Source organism: Meriones unguiculatus, chromosome 2 (genome assembly GCF_030254825.1).
Source record: "Meriones unguiculatus strain TT.TT164.6M chromosome 2, Bangor_MerUng_6.1, whole genome shotgun sequence".
NCBI lineage: Eukaryota > Metazoa > Chordata > Mammalia > Rodentia > Muridae > Meriones > Meriones unguiculatus.
The window spans coordinates 119,534,557-119,555,982 of NC_083350.1; the positions used below are offsets into that span (position 1 = coordinate 119,534,557).

The window sequence follows — 21,426 nt, forward strand, 5'->3', positions numbered from 1 at the left end:
AGTTTGAGTATGGATTTTGGTGGTGGTGATAATGGGATTCGTATTCTACCACCAAGCTAAATCACCATCCCTAGATTTTATTTATTTGTTTACTTAGAAAATTCCTTGTTGGAGCAAGGCAGGGGCCAGTTTTCTATGTCGATAAGTTACTATTTTGTCAAGATGTTTCTAAGTTTTAATTGAGTAGATATCCTTTGTTCGGGCTCCAATGTAGGAACAGTGTAAAAATTAACAGTGATGTGCAGTTTTGGTGAGGTGGATTAACTTGACTCAAACATTTTTGAATTTCTGGTTCAGATTTGTTTTGGTTCCTTAAATGTTAAAAAAAAGTTAAAAGTGATCCCTTAATAGAGAATAAAATGAGATTGTAAATAATGTAGCTTCTTCAGTACATGATAGTACATGGCTAGAAAAGGACAGCTGAATGGTAGGTTATTTTATCTTTACTATGATTTCAGAAAAAGTTAAGAATAAACTTTGTGTCTAGAATATTATATTTACTTGACCATAACCTCATCTTTAGAAAATCTATTTCACTGTTCTTATGACTGAAATGTGATGATAAAAATTGTCAATAATAGGGCTTGGATATAGAATGGCCCAAGCCCACTGTGGGTGACGCCATTCCCTGAGCAGGAGGTTCTGAGCTACAAAAGAAAGCTACCTAAGCATGAGCGTAAGGGAGCCAGCAAGCAGCTCTCCTTCATGGATTCTGCTGGACTCCCTGACTTCCCTGAAGAGTAGACAGCTGGCTATTAAATTCTGTACTAGAATCTGTATAAATGAAACCGTGGTGTCCCCACTGATAAAGTATCATTATTAAATCATTCATTCATTGTGTGTGCACATATGCTATGGTGCACTTATGGAGGTCAGAGAGCAGCAGCTTGTAGGAATTGATTCTCCTTTCACCACTGGGCGCTGGAGGTTGAATTCAGCTTCCCAGGTTGAATTCAAGCACATTTATTCACTGTTTTTTTTTTTTTTTTTTTTTTTTTTTTTTTTTTTTTTTTTTTTTTTTACTCAGTAAGTTATTATTAACTGAAGTTTATTCTTGGTTCAGATTTTTTGCCTCATGTTCATAATCTGTTCCAGGGTCTCATCCAGAATTCCACATTGCATTGTTACCATGTCTCTTTAGGCTTTTCTAGGCTGTGGCAGGTTGTCACATTTAACTTGTTTTTAATAAACAAGTTGCTGTTGTTGGGAGAAGAATCTCATCCAGTGCTGGCTTGGAGCTCTGTAACCTAGACCAATATACCATTTACAACCCTGCCTCAGCTTCCCTTGTGCTGAGGCAATAGCTGTGACCCACAGCTGGCGTTACCCAGACAGTTTGGAAGAGTTCAAATAGGTAGTTTTCTAACTTGTTTCTTCCTAGGCGTTGCTCTCTTTTTCTTACGACGAAACTGGCCTAAGGAGTTTTAGGGAGGGAGATCTCAGAAGTGAAATCTCATACCTCTCAGGCTGCTCTTGAGCTCACCATGTGGCCATTGCTTGCCTTAACTTACCATGTAGCCTTGTGTTCAAGGTCTTCCTGCCTTTGATAAACTCAGATGCTGAGATTACAAGTTTGTGCTCCTTTACCTATCTATAAACGTGTTATTATTTTTTTCTTTTTAGCCCTCATACAGTTGAATCTGTGGTTTGTATGTTTATATTTAGAGGTAAGCGTTGGAGAGTTTTTACAGAATGTTGTCTTTTAGTAGGTTTATCCATTTTGAATAGACTTCCTGCTCTGCAGCTACCTCATGCATCCATGTCTTGGGATGTTTGTTGGTGGTAGTAGTGATGGAGGCTTACTTCTATATATAAGACAATTGTTTTCTTTCCTAGTAGCTTTATTTTCTATATGTGTAGCATGACTATAAGTGGACCAAAGATTCTAAATAGTGGCTTGGAATTTTTAAAAAAAGATTCTAAAAATGGGAGGTGGGAGTTTATTCATCTTTGCTACATTTGTCATTCTCATAGTTCAGAAATCTAAATTAGAAATGTTATGTACTTAGGTGTCATATACTTTCTATTGATAGCATAATGTTTCACCAGAAAATAGAAAGCTTTTTGTTTTGCTGAACTAGACTTGAGTAGAACTGGATTTAACAACTTATTTCTTTCAGTATAGATAAATAATATAGTTATTTTTAGGTTTTAAGTAGATGGACTGAAGATTTTTCATGCTCACCACTAAGTACTATTTTTCATAAGCTCTAACGCTTCCTGTAAGCAGGATAACTAATGCTGAGTAGTCCAAGGTCTCTTAAGTCGGTAATATTGTGCAAATTAATTTCAAAATAATTTTATTAGTAAAATGAAGGAGTCTCATACAACTTTTGAGAGAAGTATGCAAGATTAGAAAAATTTTTAATGCAAAAGCTGAAGGGAATTATGTGGAGGAAGGAAGTGAGAAGAAGGTGTCAGAAACAAAAGAGAGTAGTGAGGGGGAAGAGGCAGGGCAAAGAGCACATTTACTTTCCTGTGTGGACGCTGTTTTCAGTGATAGCTGTGGGGAGGAAGGGAGTCCACAGGAGAGGGAAAAGGGAGAGAAGAAGAAGTCAGTAGGGGTAGTGCATGTGGGAAATTTCTCAATACCATTATTTTGTATGCTAGCTAAGTTTTTTTTAAAAAGAAACAAAAAATAGAAATCTTACATGTTAGACATATGTGGAAATAAAATTGGAGTGGAAGTCCAAGCAAATCTGTACCATTTTATCTAGCAAGAATGGAGCAATCAAAATTTTTCATCTGTATTCAGGGGGCTTTCATTTGTTTATAACTGCTTCAAAATCATATCAAATTTAATATTGTGAAAACAGTGCCATAGTGCAAAAGCAACCTGGAGAGAATGATTTTATCTGTGTGTGTGATGGGATGGTGAGATAAACAGCATACATGTCTGCAGAAAAGCTAGTTTTGGTTAAACATTTACCTATGATGTTGGATAACTTAACCTACTTCATTGAGCACATTCTATGAGCAGTATCTTGCTGCATATATTTTGGCACCATTGAGAGTAGGTTTTAGGGCTCATATGCAGTGCAACTTGTTGCAGTAGAAGAGTTTTCAGAAAATAAGGTAACAGATGCCAGTAACAAGTAGTTAATATCCGCTGTGTATTAAATAGCTACTGTGTCTCAAACGACTTTCAGTGGATTGCAGCTAAGCTCATTTAATTTTCACAACTTCATGAGAGAATTGTGACTCCTGTTTAACAGATAAAGACAGAAGTAAGTTTTTCAAGGCACATAATTACTAAGAGGAACTGGCACACTGTGGTTCCACAGGTCAAACTTGATTATTGTTTCCTGCATCTCACCTCCACTAGAGTCAGGCTATGCAGGGCCTTGAATGCCAGTTTGGTGGTTTTGTTTTTAAGATAACAGTTTTACAGCCTCCATCTCAGACTCTGCAGCTGCTGTGATATTAATGCCTAAAAAGAACCGGATTGACATCTATGAACTCAAGGGTCTTTTCTGAGACTGATATCCAACCAAGAACCATGCATGCAGATTACCTAGAACCCCTGCTCAGTTGTAGCCCATGGCAGCTCAGCCTCCAAGTGGGTTCCCTAGTAAGAGGAACAGGGACTGTCTCTGGTATGAACTCATAGGCTGGCTCTTTGATTACTTCCCCCTGAGAGGGGAGCAGCCTTACCAGGCCACAGAGGAAGACAGTGCAGCCAGTTCTGATGAGACCTGATAGACCAGGGTCAGATGGAAGGGGAGGAGGACCTCCCCAATTAGTGGACTGGGGGAGGAGCATGGGGGGAGAAGAGGGAGGAAGTGTGGGATTGGGAGAGGATGAGAGAGGTGGCTATAGCTGGTATACAAAATGCTAAATTGTAATTAATTAAAAAATAGATAAATGTAGTACTATATTAAAAAAAAAAAAGGAGTGATGGTTGCCAAGAAAGATGTCCATATGCCCAAACACTTGGAGCTGGCAGAAAAGAATATGCCCAACTTCACGTAATGAAGTTCATGCAGGCTCTCAAGTCTGGAGGCTACATGAAGGAGCACTTTGTCTGAAGACATTTCTATTGGTACCTTATGAATGAGGGAATCCATTATTGAACAGAGGCCCTGTTCAAATGAACCAGAAACTAAACCAAGTTATATGATCTAGTAGAATTTTCTTGAGAGAACTGTGAATATTGAAATGACAATCAACCAAATGTTCGTGTTTTCTTCTATCTTGTCTTGTTTTGAGATAGGGTTTCACTGTGTACCCTTGGATAGACTGAAACTAGCAAATGTAGTCCAGGTCTTGAATTTGTAGCCAGCCTCCTACCTCTGTTGTGACTTCAGATGCACTGACATGCTCATCTCTGAACACTGGAGTTGTCTAGCCTGCTTTATGAAATTTTAGGGCATGGCTACATCTTTGTTCATGTGAATTAAATGTAAATCCCAGGGTGTGAGAGGCAGGCATCAGTTCCTTCAGCTTCCCTAGGTGATTGCAGTTGCAGCTAAGATTGACAATAGAAATAGAGGCTATTGGTCACAGTGGAGAACATGTTATCTAAGCACCAGTTTAAACCTGCAGCAGTGTCCATATAGAAAATATATAAAAGAGAGATACGGAAGAGTCTGTGGAAGCATCATTTTTTTAAACAGATACAGAAATTAACGATAGATGAAAGTATATGTAGCTTTTCCAGAGTTTGATAGCAGGTAAATAGTGTACTACAGACTTGCATATCTGATAGTATTTTCTGTCTGTTAGTTTTAGGGCATTAATATATGTACCAATACATAGAAGGGAGATAATGTATGGGCAGATAATAGTGTCTGATGTGGAGGGCTCCGGAAGAGTTGGTTGCTTTAGAGGAGGAGTGAAAATTTTTTGGAGATAATACTTGTCTTGAGTGTTGAAAGGAACACAGGTCCCTTCCTGGCTTAGTGAAAGTAAGAGTGATGTTGTAGGCAGAGGGCCAGTGTAAGTGATACAGCATAGCATAGCATACTCAGGAAACTACAGCACATTTTAAAGGTGTAGTAGGACCAGTGTTATGGGAAAAATGCATGGCAAGGAACTTTGGAGATAGATGTTTCTCTTTTTGGTTTTCGTTTGTTTATTTTGAGATAGGAGCTCATTAGCTCAAGGACTGCCTTGACCTCACTGTGTATAAGAAGATGGTTTTGAAGTCCTGGTCCTTCTGCCTCACTACCCAAGTGCTGGCCCTGGGGGGTACATCATCACACTTGACTCTTTATTTCATGGTGGTTCTTTCATGCTTGTCTTTCATCATGTCTTTCTTTGTTGCTCAAGATACTGTTAATTCTTAATTCTTTCTCACATCAGAACTTTTTCAATTGCATTGTTCGAGTTAATGATGCCTCTCCAGAGAGTTTAGAATATTGTGTAGTTAGAGCAATACACAGAAAAGGTTCAGTTTAGTATCTGATGTATATTTGGTGCTTATTGAGCACTATTTTTACAAAGGTCATTAAGATTCTTTAGAGTTTTATGATTCTGTAGTGTTGTAGTTAAATAACTTGGACACTATTTCTGTTTGTAAGACAGGTGGACATTGTGGGACTTTTCACTGTTCATCTCACTGCAAGGCTTTTCTATGTTGCTTTATTGGTCTCTGTAGTCAAAAGCCATTCTAATTGCAAAAAATCAAGAAGATAAAAGAGTAAGTGAAGAATTAAGTACTTCATCATGCTTTCTCTAGTAGCTGTTACAATTTTTAATAGGTTTCTGCACCCTTATTTTTCTGAATTTTGCCCCTCTCATTAGATTTTTAGACTGTTGTTGTATTACTATACTTGTGTGATAAGAAAAGAAAATTATTTCTTGCATTCTTTATTATGTGCTCCGTCCTGAGCTGCTTATCTCACACACTTTCATGGTAATCTCTGTAATACCATAAAGTAGGTATTCTCTGTAGAAATGAAGAAACTGAGGCTCTCAAAGGGCCATTTAACTCTTAGCCGGGCAAAAGGTAATATTGAGGTTTAAGGACAGATCCTCTAATTCTGTTTTTCTTGTCATTGTATGCAAGGACATTTTATGTCATAAACCCACCTATATTACACCTTCTTCAAGCATTCTTTTCGAGTGTTTTGTATTCATAATCTTTGAAAATTAGGTGGTACACAGTCATTTTCCAGAGTTTTGTTCTCTGATAGCTAATTGTGACTTCATGTCTGAGGTTCATTTTGATACTTGGCACCACATGGTTTCTGAGACCAGAAGAACAAATAATTACTTTCTTGTCTTGTGGTAGATTTATGAGTCACAGAGACAGACATTTCCATAGCATTAGCAGTCTTGTCTGTGGCTTGATAATATTTAGCAAGGTATACTAGTTTATGCAGTGATTTTTAAAAACAAAATAGATTTCTAGAAGCTGAGAAGATATTGTTATTATGTCTTTATTAACATCTTGGTCCTCCTTCCCTCCTTTCCTTCCTTCTTCTCTCCTTTCCTCCCTCTTTCCCACCCTCCCTTTATCAGACATAAAGTTCATGTATCTGTGTAAACAATGCATATAATTTGCCAGATGAAATTTAAAGTTAAGTTCTTCTTTCAGACTAAAAATTAAAACTATTTAAACCCATCATGAGATTAATTTAAGCTTGTGTTGTAAGACCAACTGAAATATTTACTTAACCACCTTTCCAATATAACCAGTTCTCATATCTCACCTGATGTGACTGTGTTATGATAAAATGGTTTTGGTTGTATTGTTTCCATAACCTTTCCAGGTAACTGGTTGCTTGAGTCAGATTTAAAGGAAAATGTTTGATGAAGTCAAAGGCTAGGTTTGTAGGTTTAATTCTTTGATGGGCAGTTAAGACATTTTCTTGGTTTCTGACCACAATTTTCTTTCTGTTACCCCATCATTTGAATGGCACCAGTTACAAATGAAAAATCGTATTGATCAGCTTTTGAGCTGCTCTCTGTGTAAGTACTTTGATGAAAGATGTGGGTTTGGTTATGGAAAGAAACTACCAAGACAGAAGAATTACCAAATGGTAATTCTACCATAAGTGATGGGTATAAACTGACAAATCTCTATGGTAGCAAAGGACTAATGGTGGAAGAAAATTTGACTATGTTGTGGATAACAGCTAAGGATATTCTTAGGACTGAGGCAGTATCTGTGTTGAAATACTAGTGTTAACAGAATTTTAAGAATCTACTTGATCTATTGAGCAAATAAACTAAATTTAAGATAATTATTCAAGGCTATAAATTTTACATTGTGGTAAAGTTCGATTTATAATTCAGATTTTATAAGTCTGGAGGTGGTAGTGGGAGGATCGGAAGCTCAAGGTCATCCTCCACTACCTATTGAGTTTGTGGCTAGCCTGGTATATATGTCTTAAGATTGTGAAGAGAGAAACTTAGAGTTCAGACTTATGCTCTCTGCTAATTCTTTGTTGTATTAGATGTACTGGCTAGTTTTATACCAGTCAGCTTGACACAGCTATAATCATCTGAGAGAAAGGAACCTCAGTTAAGAAAATACATCCTTAAGATCTGGCAAGCCTGAAGGGGATTTTCTTGATCAGTGATTGATGGGGGAGGACTCAGCCCTTTGTCATGGTGCCATTCCTAGGCTGGTGATTCTGGGTTCTATAAGAAAGCAGGCTGAGTAAGATACAAAGCAAGCCAGTAAGCAGCATCCCTCCATGGCCTCTGCATCAGCTCCTGCCTCCAGGTTCCCGTCCTTACTCCTTCAGTGGTAAGTGATAAGGGTTTATTTGGCTTATGCTTCTCTCCAAGTTACTTGGTCATGGTGTTTCATCACAGCAGTAGTAACCATAAGGCATTAGGTCTGCAGTATATTAACATTTTTGGAAATTAAACAAAAAAGACTTTTTTTCTTAGAGAAATTGAAGTAATTCATTTAGTAAACAGGAATACAGAAAACTACACAAAGGCATTTCTCACATGGGGCTGTTAAGGTGGCTGGCTTGCTGGAGAAAGGTCTTGCTCCCTGTCCTTGATGACCAAGTGTGGTCTTTAGAAGGCATGTGAAGGTGGAAGGAGAGAACTGACGCCACAGAGTTATCCTCTAGCCCCCACCTGCACTCTGGCATGAACAGCTCTCATATCATCCAACAATAACATTAAAAATCTCACTATTTATTGAGTTCATAATAATTGTTAAGCCCCTTTTCACTCATGTGCTTATTCATTCATTATTTGTTGAATGTCTATAATGTGTCAGATTTTCTTGTTGCTTTAGGGAATGCAGCAGTAAACAAAAAGGACCCAGTTCTTACTGCAGTGGAATAATGTCTGAATGGTGAAAGGCAGAACTCTATCCTGGGGTAATGTGATGAAAATGAAGCATAATAGGGAGGAAAAAGTATAACAGACTGTAGAATATGGAAGGGCATATAACAAATCTTCTGATAGAGAAGCCTTGAGCAGGTCTTAAGGATTTGTCCATCTTCCTTTACCCCTCCTTTCTCTAGTAGAGATTGAACATGGGGCCTATGCATGCTGGGAAAGTGCTATGCCCATTTTGTGCATTTTATTTTGAGATGATATATGGGTCTGCTTAAATTCTCCAGGCTAGCCTTGTACTCTTTCTATAGCCTAGACAAGGTCTTGAATCTGTAATCCTGCCCAGCTTCCTGAGAAGCTGGGATTACGGGCAAACCTGGATTTAAGGGGTGTTCTCTAAGCAGAGTGACAGTGAAGAGCTTTGGGGTCTGCTGAGTAGACTGGTGGTTGGCCTTTAAGTGCTGTACACAGGGCCAGTGTTTCAAGGATGAGGCGGGACTCTGGGCTCTGCCACAGTCCTGTCTGATGATAGCAATATTGAGGTATAAATATATTGCTGTGGCAGTACTGATGGAATACTACGCTTATACACTAAGCAGTAAGGAAAATACTCCACGGAAGCCAGAAATTGGGAAGGATAACTCCAGATAGGATTTTGGCAACAAATTTGTTATATAAGTTGAGCCACTAAGACCAGAGGCTTTTCAAATTGTTGGGCAGCTAAACAAAACGAAAGCTAGTGGGGAGGGGCACACAGCACACATGACAAATCACTATGCATAAGCAGTTCTGGCAGTCAAGACTTAGTTAATTGGAGTTTCAGGGCTTTCTTACAGGAGATGAAAACATTTCTGTGGGATGACTAGGTTACCTAAATTGTAGACTTTAAGTATGAGAGCATGAGGCTTATTTTTTAAATTATTTATTTGATTATTATAATTTATTCATTTTGTATCCCAGCTGTAGCCCCCTCCCTCGTCCCCTCCTAATCCCACCCTCCCTCTTAGTTCTCCTCCCATGCCCTCCCCTAGTCCACTACTAGGGACTCCTTCCATCTGACCCTAGCCTATCAGATCTCATCAGGACTGGCTGCATTGTCTTTCTCTGTGGCCTGGTAAGGCTGCTCCCCCTTCAGGGGGAGGTGATCAAAGAGCCAGCCACTGAGTTGATGTCAGAGACAGCCCCTGCTCCCCTTACTAGGGAACCCACTTGGAGGCTGAGCTTCCATGGGCTACATCTGTGCAGGGGTTCTAGGTTATCTCCATGCATGGTTGTTGGTTGGAATATCAGTCTTTGCAGAGACACCTGGAGCCAGATCTTTTGGTTCTGTTGGTCTCCTTGTGGAGCTCCTTTCCCCTCCAGGTTTTTCTATTTCCCCCCTTTTTTTTAATAAGATTCCCTGCATTCTGCCCAAAGTTTGTCTATGAGTCTCAGCATCTGCTTTGATACCCTGCAGGGTAGAGTCTTTCAGAGGCCCTCTGTGGAAGGCTCCTGTCCCGTTTTCTGTTTTCTCCCTCTTCCGATGTCTATCTCATTTGCGTTCTGAATGAGGATTGAGCAACTTCCCTAGCGTCCTCTTCCTTGTTTTAGCTTTTTTAGTATGTTTACCCTATATTATATGACTAATATCCATTCATAAGTGAGTATATACCATGTGTGTCTTTCTGCTTCTGGGATACTTCACTCAGGATGATCTTTTCTAGTTCCTACCATTTGCCTGCAAATTTCATGATTTCCTTGTTTTTAATTGCTGAGTAGTATTCCATTGTGTAAATGTACACAATTTCTGTATCCATTCCTCCATTGAGGGACATCTGGGTTGTTTCCAGATTCTGGCTATTACAAATAAAGCTGCTACAAACATGGTTGAGGAAATATCGTTGTATATTTGCACATATTTTGGATATATGCCTTGGAGTAGTATAGCTGGATCTTGAGGAAGCACTATTCCTAATTGTCTGAGAAAGTGGTCTGAGAAATTGATTTCCAAAGTGGTCATACCAGTTTACATTCCCATCAGCAATGGAGGAGGGTTCCCCTTTCTCCACATCCTCTCTAGCATGTGTCGTCACTTGAGTTTTTGATCTTAAAGGCTTATTTTTTAAAGAACAGTGTATGAAATGTTTTTGAGAGGAGAAATAACACAGCATGACCATTTAGGAAATATCTTAGGTTGAATAATGTCCAGATCTTTTTTTTTTTGTTGTTGTCATGCTTTGAAAGAATACCACATAGTGTACTTAAACTATTATTAAGTTTCACAGTAGCTTCAGAAAGTGATAAAGTCTAATAGCTAATGCATTCATAGAGGAGGAAAAGAAACATCATAGGAGTTGATGGGCAGGGATGAAGAATGATTGAAATTGAGCCAGTCCAGGGATACAATGCTTACTGTTGGTCCTGGCAGTAGGAAGCATATTTTATCACTTTTTGAATTTCAATATCAAGCATGGTAAATTAAGGAGTGGTATGAAAGTCATTGTGGGTACAGCTTTCGAAAGGGGGAAGCAAATGTTGAGAAATGGCATGATGTGTTAGTGGGAAATTAAAGAAAAGACTGGACTGAGGTAGAATATTGGAGAGAAGAAGAATAATCAGAGTTTAATGACTTGATTTAAAGTGAGGATGGTCTGGTCTATCTGAGAAGGTAGGAAAAAAGATGGATAAATTGGAAAAACTGGTTTCTGAGAGTGAGAGAGTGAGTTGTTTTTTTTTAAGTTCTTTTTTCTTTTTAAAGACTTATTTATTATTTATATAGCAGTCTGCCTGAATGTGTGCCTGCACACCAGAAGAGGGTACCAGCTCTTTACGATAGATGGTTATAAGCCACAATGTGGTTGCTGGGAATTGAACTCAGGACCTTTGGAAGAAACAGCCAGTACTCTTAACCTCCAAGCTATCTCTCTAGCCCGAGGGAGTTGTTTTTTGACAGAAAAAAAAAAAGCTTCCAAAAATAAGCATAAAAGCCTTCCTTTTAAAACATAATTTTAGAACTAGAAGTTTAATTTCCAACAGTGTTCAAATACATGGGTAGAAATGTTTGAAAGATAAGCCATATCTGCAGAAGAGAAGTGGAAGTTATCTGAGTGGCAGGACTGCAGGCTGCTGTGGTGACTTGCTCACTGAGAAGACACAGGCAGCGAGACAGGCCCACACTAGTACAAGTAGGGCAATACCAGGGAAGCCCCTTGTAGTGGAAAAGTTGATAGAATGTAATACAGACTAGAGGAATGAAACTGAAATTTCTTCTAGAACATCCTAGAGAGAACTTTATAGCTTGACAGATTGTAATTTCCTGAAGGCACAGGACTTTCAAGAAAAGAGGGAAGGCTTTAGTTCCTAGTATGAAAGTCCTCTTGCACATCCCTCTCTTCCTGTAAATGTTTCTTTACAGTAAGTTGTTTCATCACATAACTATTTTGTAAACTTTGGTTGCTCTTTAATTTCAGACCTCAGATATTTGAGAGTAAATTGCTCCTGAGAAGATATTTTTTTTATTTTTTTTTTAAATCATGCCATATTCAGAAGTTGCTGAAGTTCGAGAGGCAGTGACTAATGTGGGATCCTTTGCTTAAGATGCTAACATTTCTGTATTTTTCTGTGATTTCAAGTTGGAAGTTGATATTTTCCACAGCACTTTGTACCTTGTCATTACACAAAACATTAAGTGTAGATAGATCAATTTAAAATTTTGTCTTCATTTCTTATTTTTCTACAAAAGTAATGCATAGTAGTGCACCATAATTAAATAGTATTCAAAAAATACAGTAGTAAAACTCTGCGTCCTAAATATACCTACTGCCGGTGTTTTGGTACATCTTTCCTAAATTTGTTTGTCTTATATTAAATGTTGTAAAAATGGAATAAGTATCTAGTGGGCCAAAGCAGATTTTCTAACCAACAGTGATGAGTTCTAGTTCCCAGGGGGAAAAATAGAGTTCCTTTAAAATATTTCATGTAAAAGTCGAATATAAAATGTGCACATTTTTTTGCAGAAGATTACAGGAATATGAGAAAATATATCTTAAGTATAGAGTGATGACTCCCATTCTAAGAACAAGTAGCTCCCAGCTGCATTATATATCCCTCACTGAAGTTTCTTATTCTCAGAGCCTAAGATAATGGAACTGGATACCCTGAGATGCTTTGTTTAGTCATCTGAAATGTGGGTTCTGGGAGCTGACTGTGGCAGGGTTACTTCTGAGCAGCTAATTGTATTGGGGAAGAGGTGCTGCCAGCTGTGTCCTTGCTGGAAAAGCTCTCCATGCTTTCCCTTAGGCTCACCAAATGGCTTAATTCAAGCCAGTGCATAGACAGGGCAGACAGTGTGTGGAATGGTATCAGATAAAAAACACAGTTTTGTGGAATGAGTTCTGTACCATGGGGTGACTGTTGCCTTAGTTTGGCTGAGATGGAGGAGTCCCTAGGTTGAAGGGCATGCTGATGAACTTCTGCATCATCCTTTATGTTTCTTAAAGGTAGGATACTCGTAGATGAGGTGGTACGCATTTACATATACAATAAAATTAGATCAGTTTTCATACAACAATCTTTTTAAAATGAGACTCATAGACTAATAATTTGTATAATTATTGTTAGTATTTAGTGCTTTTAATAAAAGTGCTTTGTAGCACAAAAATTCCTAAATAAAAATTTCGAGCCACATTAGGTTTTTAAAACTATTTTTAGTCAAATTAGAAGACTTATTTCTGTAACAAATTACTGTGATGAGTTTGAATATTTATTAACTAAAAAGAAAACATTTCATCCTATCTTAATGGTCTTTTTCTGACACTCTAAGAAGTTTCTGGATTCTTTGATGTGTGAGTAGTATTTTAATACTTCAGCTAAAGCCAGAGTTCCTAGCTTATTAAAAAAAATAAAAGGTAACATACAAGATACTTGTGTAGAGTTATTTCACAGTCTTCATGTATTGCACAACCTATATCCCCGAAGTATAAAGATAACAAGCTAGTATGTGGTCCACTTAGTGATCTAAGCTACGTGGCAAGGAGATTCTCACTTGCTTGTACCCTACTTCCCATTAGCATCCATTGCAGGTGGGGAGGACGGTTTATTGGCATGCTGTGTAATGTCCTCTCACCATATGTTCCTGGGAAATGTTTTGAAACCATGCTTTGTTCCCATAGTGTTTCAGCTTTGGTTTTGGAGTGCTTTTGCTTGCGCCTTAGATCTGTCCTCTGTTATAGTTGGTTTTCTGGTACCTGTTCCTTTACACTGTGACATTTGTCAGTTGTCAGTGATCAAGGCGTTCAGCTCATAAACCTAACTCACACATATCATCACTTGTATTGCTTCTCCCATCCTGAATCTTGCGCTATGCACTTTATATAGCTTAGCTGCCTTTTTGGCACCCACTTGGATGTCTTAACAGATGTCTTACACTTAACCTTCCTGAGCTCCTTGGAGTTCTCCTTGAACACAACTGCTCAGCTGACAGCATTTCTATTATGCAGGTGCTCAATTCCAACCACTTGAAGTCATCTTGATTCCTCCTCTCTTGTCTCCCACTTGGTCCGCTTGGAAATTCTGCTGCTGTACCTTGAAATTATATTCAGAACTGACCAACTTTTCATCACCTCCTCTGCTTCCACCATGTTACCCCCAGACCGTTTCAGTAAACTACATTTATATTCTTGTTCTTAGAATGCTTTCAGAATAGTCAGTTGGAATATCATCAGGTCATGCCAGTCCTTTCCCCCAACCATTCATTGCTTCCCTAGTTCCTTTCAAAACACAACCAAAGCCTCAGCAAGGCCTTTGGCATCTTTTTACCAGATGACTTCAGTGTTATATGATTTTTTTACTTTCCTGATGCATCTAGCTTCAACATTCACACTAGTTCCAAGACCCTTGGTACTGGCTTGTGTCCCAGTCCTCTATATTTACTTATCATTCCTGTAGAACCCTGTCTGGTAGTTTTCTGGTTTGTTGAACACTTTCCTGCCTGAAGCCTTGATGTTCTGTATGTTCCTATTCTCTGCTTATTTATATTATAAACTATATAATATACTGTGAGTTATTACCTGTTTTGTATGTTCTATATTTTCTCCACTAAAATTTAGATCCCGCTCTGACAGGATTTTACTTTGGGTGGTTTATGAGTCAAACCCAGGGCCAGAGCTAGGCATAAATTGAACTACTGATGTGCAAACCCCAGCCCAGGACAGGATTTTTGCCTTATTTCATTTACTGCTAGTATCCTTTGGTTCTTAAAATGATATGTGTCTCTGGTTGTTACTCAGGAAATATGTATTGGATGTATGGATAGTACATATTTCAGGTCATTACTCACTGTGTCCAACTGAACAAGTTAGGATTAATTCCATGAGATAAGCTACAAATGGTAGAAACATGCTGAAAGGTGTAATGTTGATATTGTAATGCAATTATTGGAGCAATACCTGAAGTTACTGTCTGTTAGAAATTAGTTTTGAGGGACTGGAGAGATGGCTTGGCGATTAAGCAATGTCTGTTTTTCCAGAAGTCCTGAGTTCAATTCCCAGCAACCACATGGTGACTCATAACCATCTATACCTGGATTTGCTGCCCTCTTCTGTCATGCAGGTGTACATGCAGATAGAGCACTCATATACATAAAATAAATACATAGATAAATCTTTAAAAAGAAAAGGAAAGAAATTAGTTTTGAGAGTGAACAGGGTAAGGAAAAGAAACTGCACAAAAAGTTAGCACAGTATTGTTAGTCAGTAGAATTGGAGAATATAAACAAGGTGTACAGTGACAGCTTATTAATTAACCTTTTACTACAAATAGAAGATGAGTTCTAAAAGCCTTCAAATCATTAGGTTAGTAAAGCATTAGTGTGTGTATGTGAGTGTGCATGTGCACATGCGTACATGCTTGCTCTTGTATGTTTGTGTGTGATTAAAACTACAGTTTTTCTTGTGAAGTTACTGATTAATCTAGGGAAAAATAAATAGTAATAAAAAATCTAAAAAATTAAAAAAAAAAAAAGAATTTGTGACGATAATCCAAAATGGTATCCAGAATTTCTTTTTGTTTGCTTTGGGTTGTTTTGGGCAGCAGTTGTTTTAAGACAAAAGTAAATCTGTTTTTCTCTAAAATTATTGTTATAGGAATATTTTTAAAAATAGATGTCTTTGAAGCATTTTAAAAGTTTGCTATAGTTGTTTCTGCCAGCTCCTTGGCTTCTCACAGTTTTTCAATGTTATTTATAGATTTATTATTATATGTAATTTTTCATATTATATTCTGATCCCAGAATTAAGTCCTATTTAACAGTGAGCATATATTTCAAATTTTGTACCAGGAATCCAAGTGCAGTTTATCATGTGGTTGCAGCCTGTTGTGAGGTTGCAGTGAAGAAGGGGAGGGAATTTTGCTGTTATAGCCATGAGATCTTCTCTAAGTTCACTTTGTGCTCCACCTCAGTGTTTACCTGGTAGGTCTCTTTGCAAGACTACCTCACAGAGGGCCATCTGAGAGATTTACCTGTGAGAAAACACTGTAAACGAGACAGTCTCAGAACAGGTCACCATCCTTTTGCCATTTTCTCTTCATGATTAGTGAGCTGGGCAATGTGGAGTATGCTTGCTGCCCAGGGGCTGAGGCAGGAGGACCAAGGTTTCAGAACATTCTGGACACTGGGTTAAAAATCAAGCCTATACCTCCTGCCTCCAAAGTGAAACTAACTAACAATCCCTGCATCAAAGGGATTGTTCACCAGAAAATAAAGAGCACTGGGTGTTTAGATTGTCTTCACAAGTACTTTTGCGCTTTTAATTTTTAAGGGTTTTTTTAAACTTTAAATTATATGTTTGCCTTTTCTGTGGGCATGTACATGTGTGAGTGCAGAGTCCAGAAGTGAATTCTCTGGAGCTGGAGTTGCAGGTGTTTTTGAACACTTGTATCCCCGCATGTGGGTGCCAATAATTGAACTCGGGTCTGCTGGAAGAGCAGCAAGTGCGTTCTAAGCTGAGCCATCTCTCTATCCCCGATTCACAAACACTTTAACCTTTACCTCTTTAATCTCCTACCTCAAGTTTGTAATAAGGACCTGAGCACAATGAGTTTGTTGTCAGCAGAGGTGTATTTTGTGAAATTGAAGCCTGTTCATAGAAGAATAAGCATGGGTTGACATCTGAAGAAAATAAGTAGACATTAGAACATGGTATCCAGAACTGCTATCACTTTAGAAAAGTGACAGGTATGACAGTTTCTCCAAGGAGATGACAGAAGCCTGAAGCAAACAGTTTACCTTGTGGTGGCATGGCCAAGTACAGTTCCTTCACTGTGCCCAAAAACAATCTAATCAATGGGAAGTTTTTAGTTTTGGTATGTGAATTGCAGGATATCTGAGAGCTGTGTACCTACTAAGATAGCCTGAGTGATACTGTAGGTTAAAAGTTTCTAGGTATTGCTGATACTATAGGTTAAAAGTTTATAGGTAGAGCTGATACTATAGGTTAAAGTTTCTAGGTAGAGATGATATATACTGTTGGTTAAAAGAGTTTCTAGGAGGAGGTCTGTAGCCTTTTTTCTGTTGATGTCAGGTAAGTTCTTCATTTAAAGAACTAAGTCTTCTGCTTGGTATGGTAGAATCTAGGAGGTTGAGGAAAGAGACTAGGTTTGAAGCCAGCCTAAGTTACTTATTTGGGGTTGGGCAGTATGGAATGTGTCTTTTGGCTTCCTAAAGTACTAGTAGCTGTAGATTATGCTTCTCTTTACTAAGTCCTAAGAAAATTAAATCTAATTTTAAACTTATCCTTGGATTATTTGTGTGAAAATAATTTTATTTTTGCCATTTGGTTAAAAAATGATCTGTTTTGTTGATGTCTTTGTAGAAACTGCATCGTGCTTATCATATACTATTCTAAGACTAAATCTCTGTAGAGTGCTCTCATGGCATGCGTAACTAATGCTTAGTAGCACGTGTGGTAGGTAGTGCTAAAGCTTCACATTTAAAAGGAAGGGTAAGTAACTTTCACCTCTCTTAAAGTTCTAAACCACCATATCGCTCCCAAGCCCTTTTTTGAGCTGTAATCAGAAGGAACTTTTGGCTTGAGTAATTGCAAATGTACTTTGGTGATTCTGTTTTTTCTTCTTACCTTCATTTCCCCAAATTAAAACAAATGTTTGGTATTGCCTAAGGCAAGGTTTTTTTTTGACATTTAGAAGGAAATGTCTTATAAATATGACGATTGAAGCTAATGTGCATGCAGCTCCTATTCACAGACTAACACTGTTCCTCTTGTCCTCTTGTCTCCCTGCTGCTTCTGCCCGATGTTTGCTTCTCCCTGGTTTGGATTGTGTTTGTTTGCTGCTCAATTCCTCTGCATTAAAAGATTCTTGGTGATAGCAAAGATGTCCTTGGGCCATCAAGTAAGTAGCTAAAATGGGAATGTCATGATTTGGGGACAGGATAATATTTTGGTGTTACTTATAAATGACAAGTAGTTCAGTTTTTATTGTAGAAATGCTAAATGACCACTGTTCATCTGTTGCGAGTGGCAACATGAGAGCAGTCGTTCTTAACCTGTGGGGCTCGACCCCTTTGGGTCAAATGGCGCTCTCACCCATTGGAAAACACAGGTATTTACATTACAATTTATAACAGTAGCAAAATTACAGTTATGAAGTAGCAATGAAAATAATTTTATGGTTGGAGTCAACACAACATGAGAAACTATTAGGAAGCATTAGGAAGGTTGAGAACTACTAAGTTAGAGGCCGAGTCATTATCTAGGACCTCCTTCACACAAGACCTTTGTACAGTCATCACAGGCATAAAGAGATTGTTTAAGGAATTCACTGTCTCTTGAAACTGAGAAAGTGCTTTCATTTGTAAAATTTTAATACAATAAATTGATTGTGATTTTTTGTTTGTATTTTAGAGGTCTTAAGAAAATAATGTTTTATCTTGAGATCTAGAAGATTGCCCTTTAAAATAAAATTATATCTAATTTAACACAATTTGCTGGTTTTGTTTTTGTTTTTCTGGATAGGGATGGACATTGAGTTAGCTTTTGAATAAGCACAACAAATAAAACATGTCACCTCGGAATTGTCTAGTCCCATCTAGACAGTGACAGAAGCAGTTGTCACATTAAAGAAACATAGCAACACTGAACTGAAAAAAACTTCTGAGATCAGTTAATAAAATATTGATTTTTATAGATGAAAAGCCTGGACCGTAAATATCCAGGAAGCTACATACAACTGACTACTCATCCACTAAATACTACTATCACTGATACAAAAAAGTGAGAGCAAAGTGTTCTGGGTTGAATTAAGGTCTAACAAAGTGAAAAGTTTTATTCCATCATAAATTTCACAGATTTTGATTTTTATTGAATAACAACATAGGTAACTGATTTAGAAGTTTGCATTTATATATAATAGTTACCTCTGTTGCAAGCCATGTCTGTGCTCTGGGCCTCTTTTTCTTTTTGGGTTTCAAAGAAAGGAACTCAGCAAGATGGTAGCAAAAGTTTTTCATAATGAGTTTCTGTTATTGTTCTAAACAGAGGGCTAATTGGTGGCATGAGTATGGTTACATAATTACATAAGGAAACCCGTTATTTTTCACAAGTAATATAGTTTAGTAAAAAGTAGAATTCGTATGATCTTTATTTTTTCCTCTCAGATACTGGTTAGAATACATATTTATGTTTTTATAAAAAGATAATTTAAATTAATACACATTTTAAAAATAATCACAGCAGTTCTTATTATTTAAAATATGTTGCATATTACATACACTATTATCAGATGGTGGCAAACTTAAAAGGAGAAGAACATAGCCAGGAACGGTGGCACATGCCTGTAATCCTAGCCCATAAATCTTTTTTTAACTCAGTTTTTTTTTTTCCAAGAATATTTTTAAATCTTAAAACCCTCTACAGATATTACTGTCTTATCACTACCTTAATCTCATAAAAGAAAGATACAAATCTTCAGGACAGTCAGCTTGACATGCAGATTATTTAGGTGTTTTGTTTTGGCTTCCATGTAGCAGAAGGGCGAACATCAAAATTAGCAAAATTCTTAAAATGTTTATGACTTGAATTCAGGATTTGAGGAGGGTGGATAGAGTGTACCTGTTAACAGGAGCTGCAGAGTAGCTGTGTGCATTCTAAATTGAACCAGTAGAGGCCACTGTAATGTCACCACTGGCGGATGAATAACGTCAGAAACTACGCTGCGATGGTGATTCATTTTCCAAAAAGCTTTTCAGTTATTTAGCAAATATTTATCAGCTGTGTCACTGGGTACACAAAACAAAGTCACTGTGCCTCCTAAGCTTCTGTTTAGATATCCCACTGTTGCGGACTTCCTGTAGGGCATTCAATGATTTGTATCATGGAGAGCTTTATGAGTGGAGACAAAACAAACAGGAAGATGGGCTCTCTGTAAAGCACTCTGAAAAGAAAAAAAAAAAAAGAAAAAAAAAAGGATGTTACCTGAGAGCTGGGCACAAAGGCACAGGCCTGTAATTCCAGTGCCAGGGAGACAGACAGCAGGAGCTTGTGAGCTCTGTCTAGCTTGGGTTCTGTAATGAGGCCATGTCTCCAAAAGTCGCATAAACTCGGGATTGGAAGGACGTGAACTGACCCTTTCCCTATTGATGTAGTGGAGCCACTTAGAACACAACCTGAGCATTACCGGTTAAGTGCTGAAGCATGCTGTGATCTCCTTCTTTTCTCTACCTTGTGGCACTCCCCAGACTTGATGACTATGTTGTATTGTTTTTAATTTTTTATATATATATTTTTTTGTTTAAAAGGATTTTTTTTTCAAATTTTAAACTTTTAAAATTACATATATCTCTCTAAGGTTTTAAATCTAGTATTCAATTTGTGTGTGTGTGTGTGTGTGTGTGTGTGTGTGTGTGTGTGTGTTTTAGCACCCATGTGGTCACAGTATGCTTTTGGAGGACACAGGACAGTTTGTGGGAGTAAGTTCTGCCATTCCATTATGTGGGTTCTGAACTTGATTCATCACGTTGGATGGCAAGTGCCTTTACCATGGAGTTGTTTCTCAGGTCTCTATATCCCTAAGTTTGCTTACATTTTTTTCTTATACTAAATATTAAAACCAGGGCACCTCTCTTATGCTAGGCAAGTGCCCTGCCAACCCTACATTTTAAAAGTATCATAATGTATGTGATATGCTAAGAACTTGCTTTTTGTAGTTCTGTGTTGATGTTATATTTCTGTGACTCATGCTGTTTGATCCAGTGATAGATGCCATATAGTTTCTACCTTATGCTTGTGCCACAATTTAGTAACTCATTTTATTGTTTTATTTTTATGAGGCAGAGTCTTGCCTTGTAGCTAGTGCTATAGGGAGTCGGCTGCTCTTGAACTCACAGAGGTCTTTCTGCCTTTGCCCTCCAAGTACTGGGATAAATGATGCACTGCACACTTGGATAATTGATTTGAATTTTTTATTAAAAAATAAAAATAAATTTTTTATTTTAGAATCATTATTGTTGTTTTGTGTGTGTGTGTGTGTATGCTTTGCCTGAATGTATGTTTGTGTGCCTGGTGCCAGCAGAGATCAGATGAGGGTGTTGGATCCCCGAGTGTGGAGATAGAGATTGTTGTGAGTTGTCATGTGGGCATGAGGGATCTAGCTTAAGGTCCTCTGAAGAGCACCTAGTACTCTTCAGATGCCATCTCTCCATTCCTCCCCATCACACTTTGTGTTATTTTTTTAATTGGTGAGTATTTAAGCTGTTTGAATTTTTGTTTTCTTTTGTGTTCTATACAGTGTTGTATGAAAATTTTTATTCTTGTCTCTGAGTACACAAGTATAAGAGATTTTCTAGGGATAAGAGCAGGATTTTGTTATAGTCATCAAGTATGTGCTGGTCCCAAATTGTTTTCTAAAGTGCTAATATCAATTTATGCTCTCAACAGTGCCCAAGAGACCTCGAGAATCTCATCTTCCTTATTTGATATTATCAAAGTTAGTAATTTTTCACTTCAGATGAATGTAAAATACCTACTGTGAAACTGACCTCAACCTCTGATTATTAAGCAGAAAGAATATTTTCATATACTTATTGGACATTTGCATTTTCTGTTGCAACTCTGTTCAGTTCTTATTTTTTTCTGTGAGGGTGCTGGTCTTTTCTAGTTGGTGTATAGGAGCCATAGAGTTTAA

At 37.8% G+C, this 21,426-nt stretch overlaps 1 protein-coding gene across 5 annotated transcripts in view; it reads left to right on the top strand.

Annotated features, from left to right (window-relative positions):
- Positions 1–21,426, top strand: part of Osbpl8 (oxysterol binding protein like 8) — a 141,584-nt gene that overhangs the window by 37,591 nt on the left and 82,567 nt on the right. For 4 of the 5 annotated variants that reach the window (XM_060378039.1, XM_060378040.1, XM_060378038.1 and 1 more), the window contains one exon: positions 17,601–17,637. The exons of the other annotated variant lie outside the window; for it this stretch is intronic. In XM_060378039.1, coding sequence (XP_060234022.1) covers positions 17,601–17,637 — 37 coding nt within the window. The remainder of the gene's footprint in view (positions 1–17,600; positions 17,638–21,426) is intronic. 5 annotated transcript variants of the gene reach the window in all.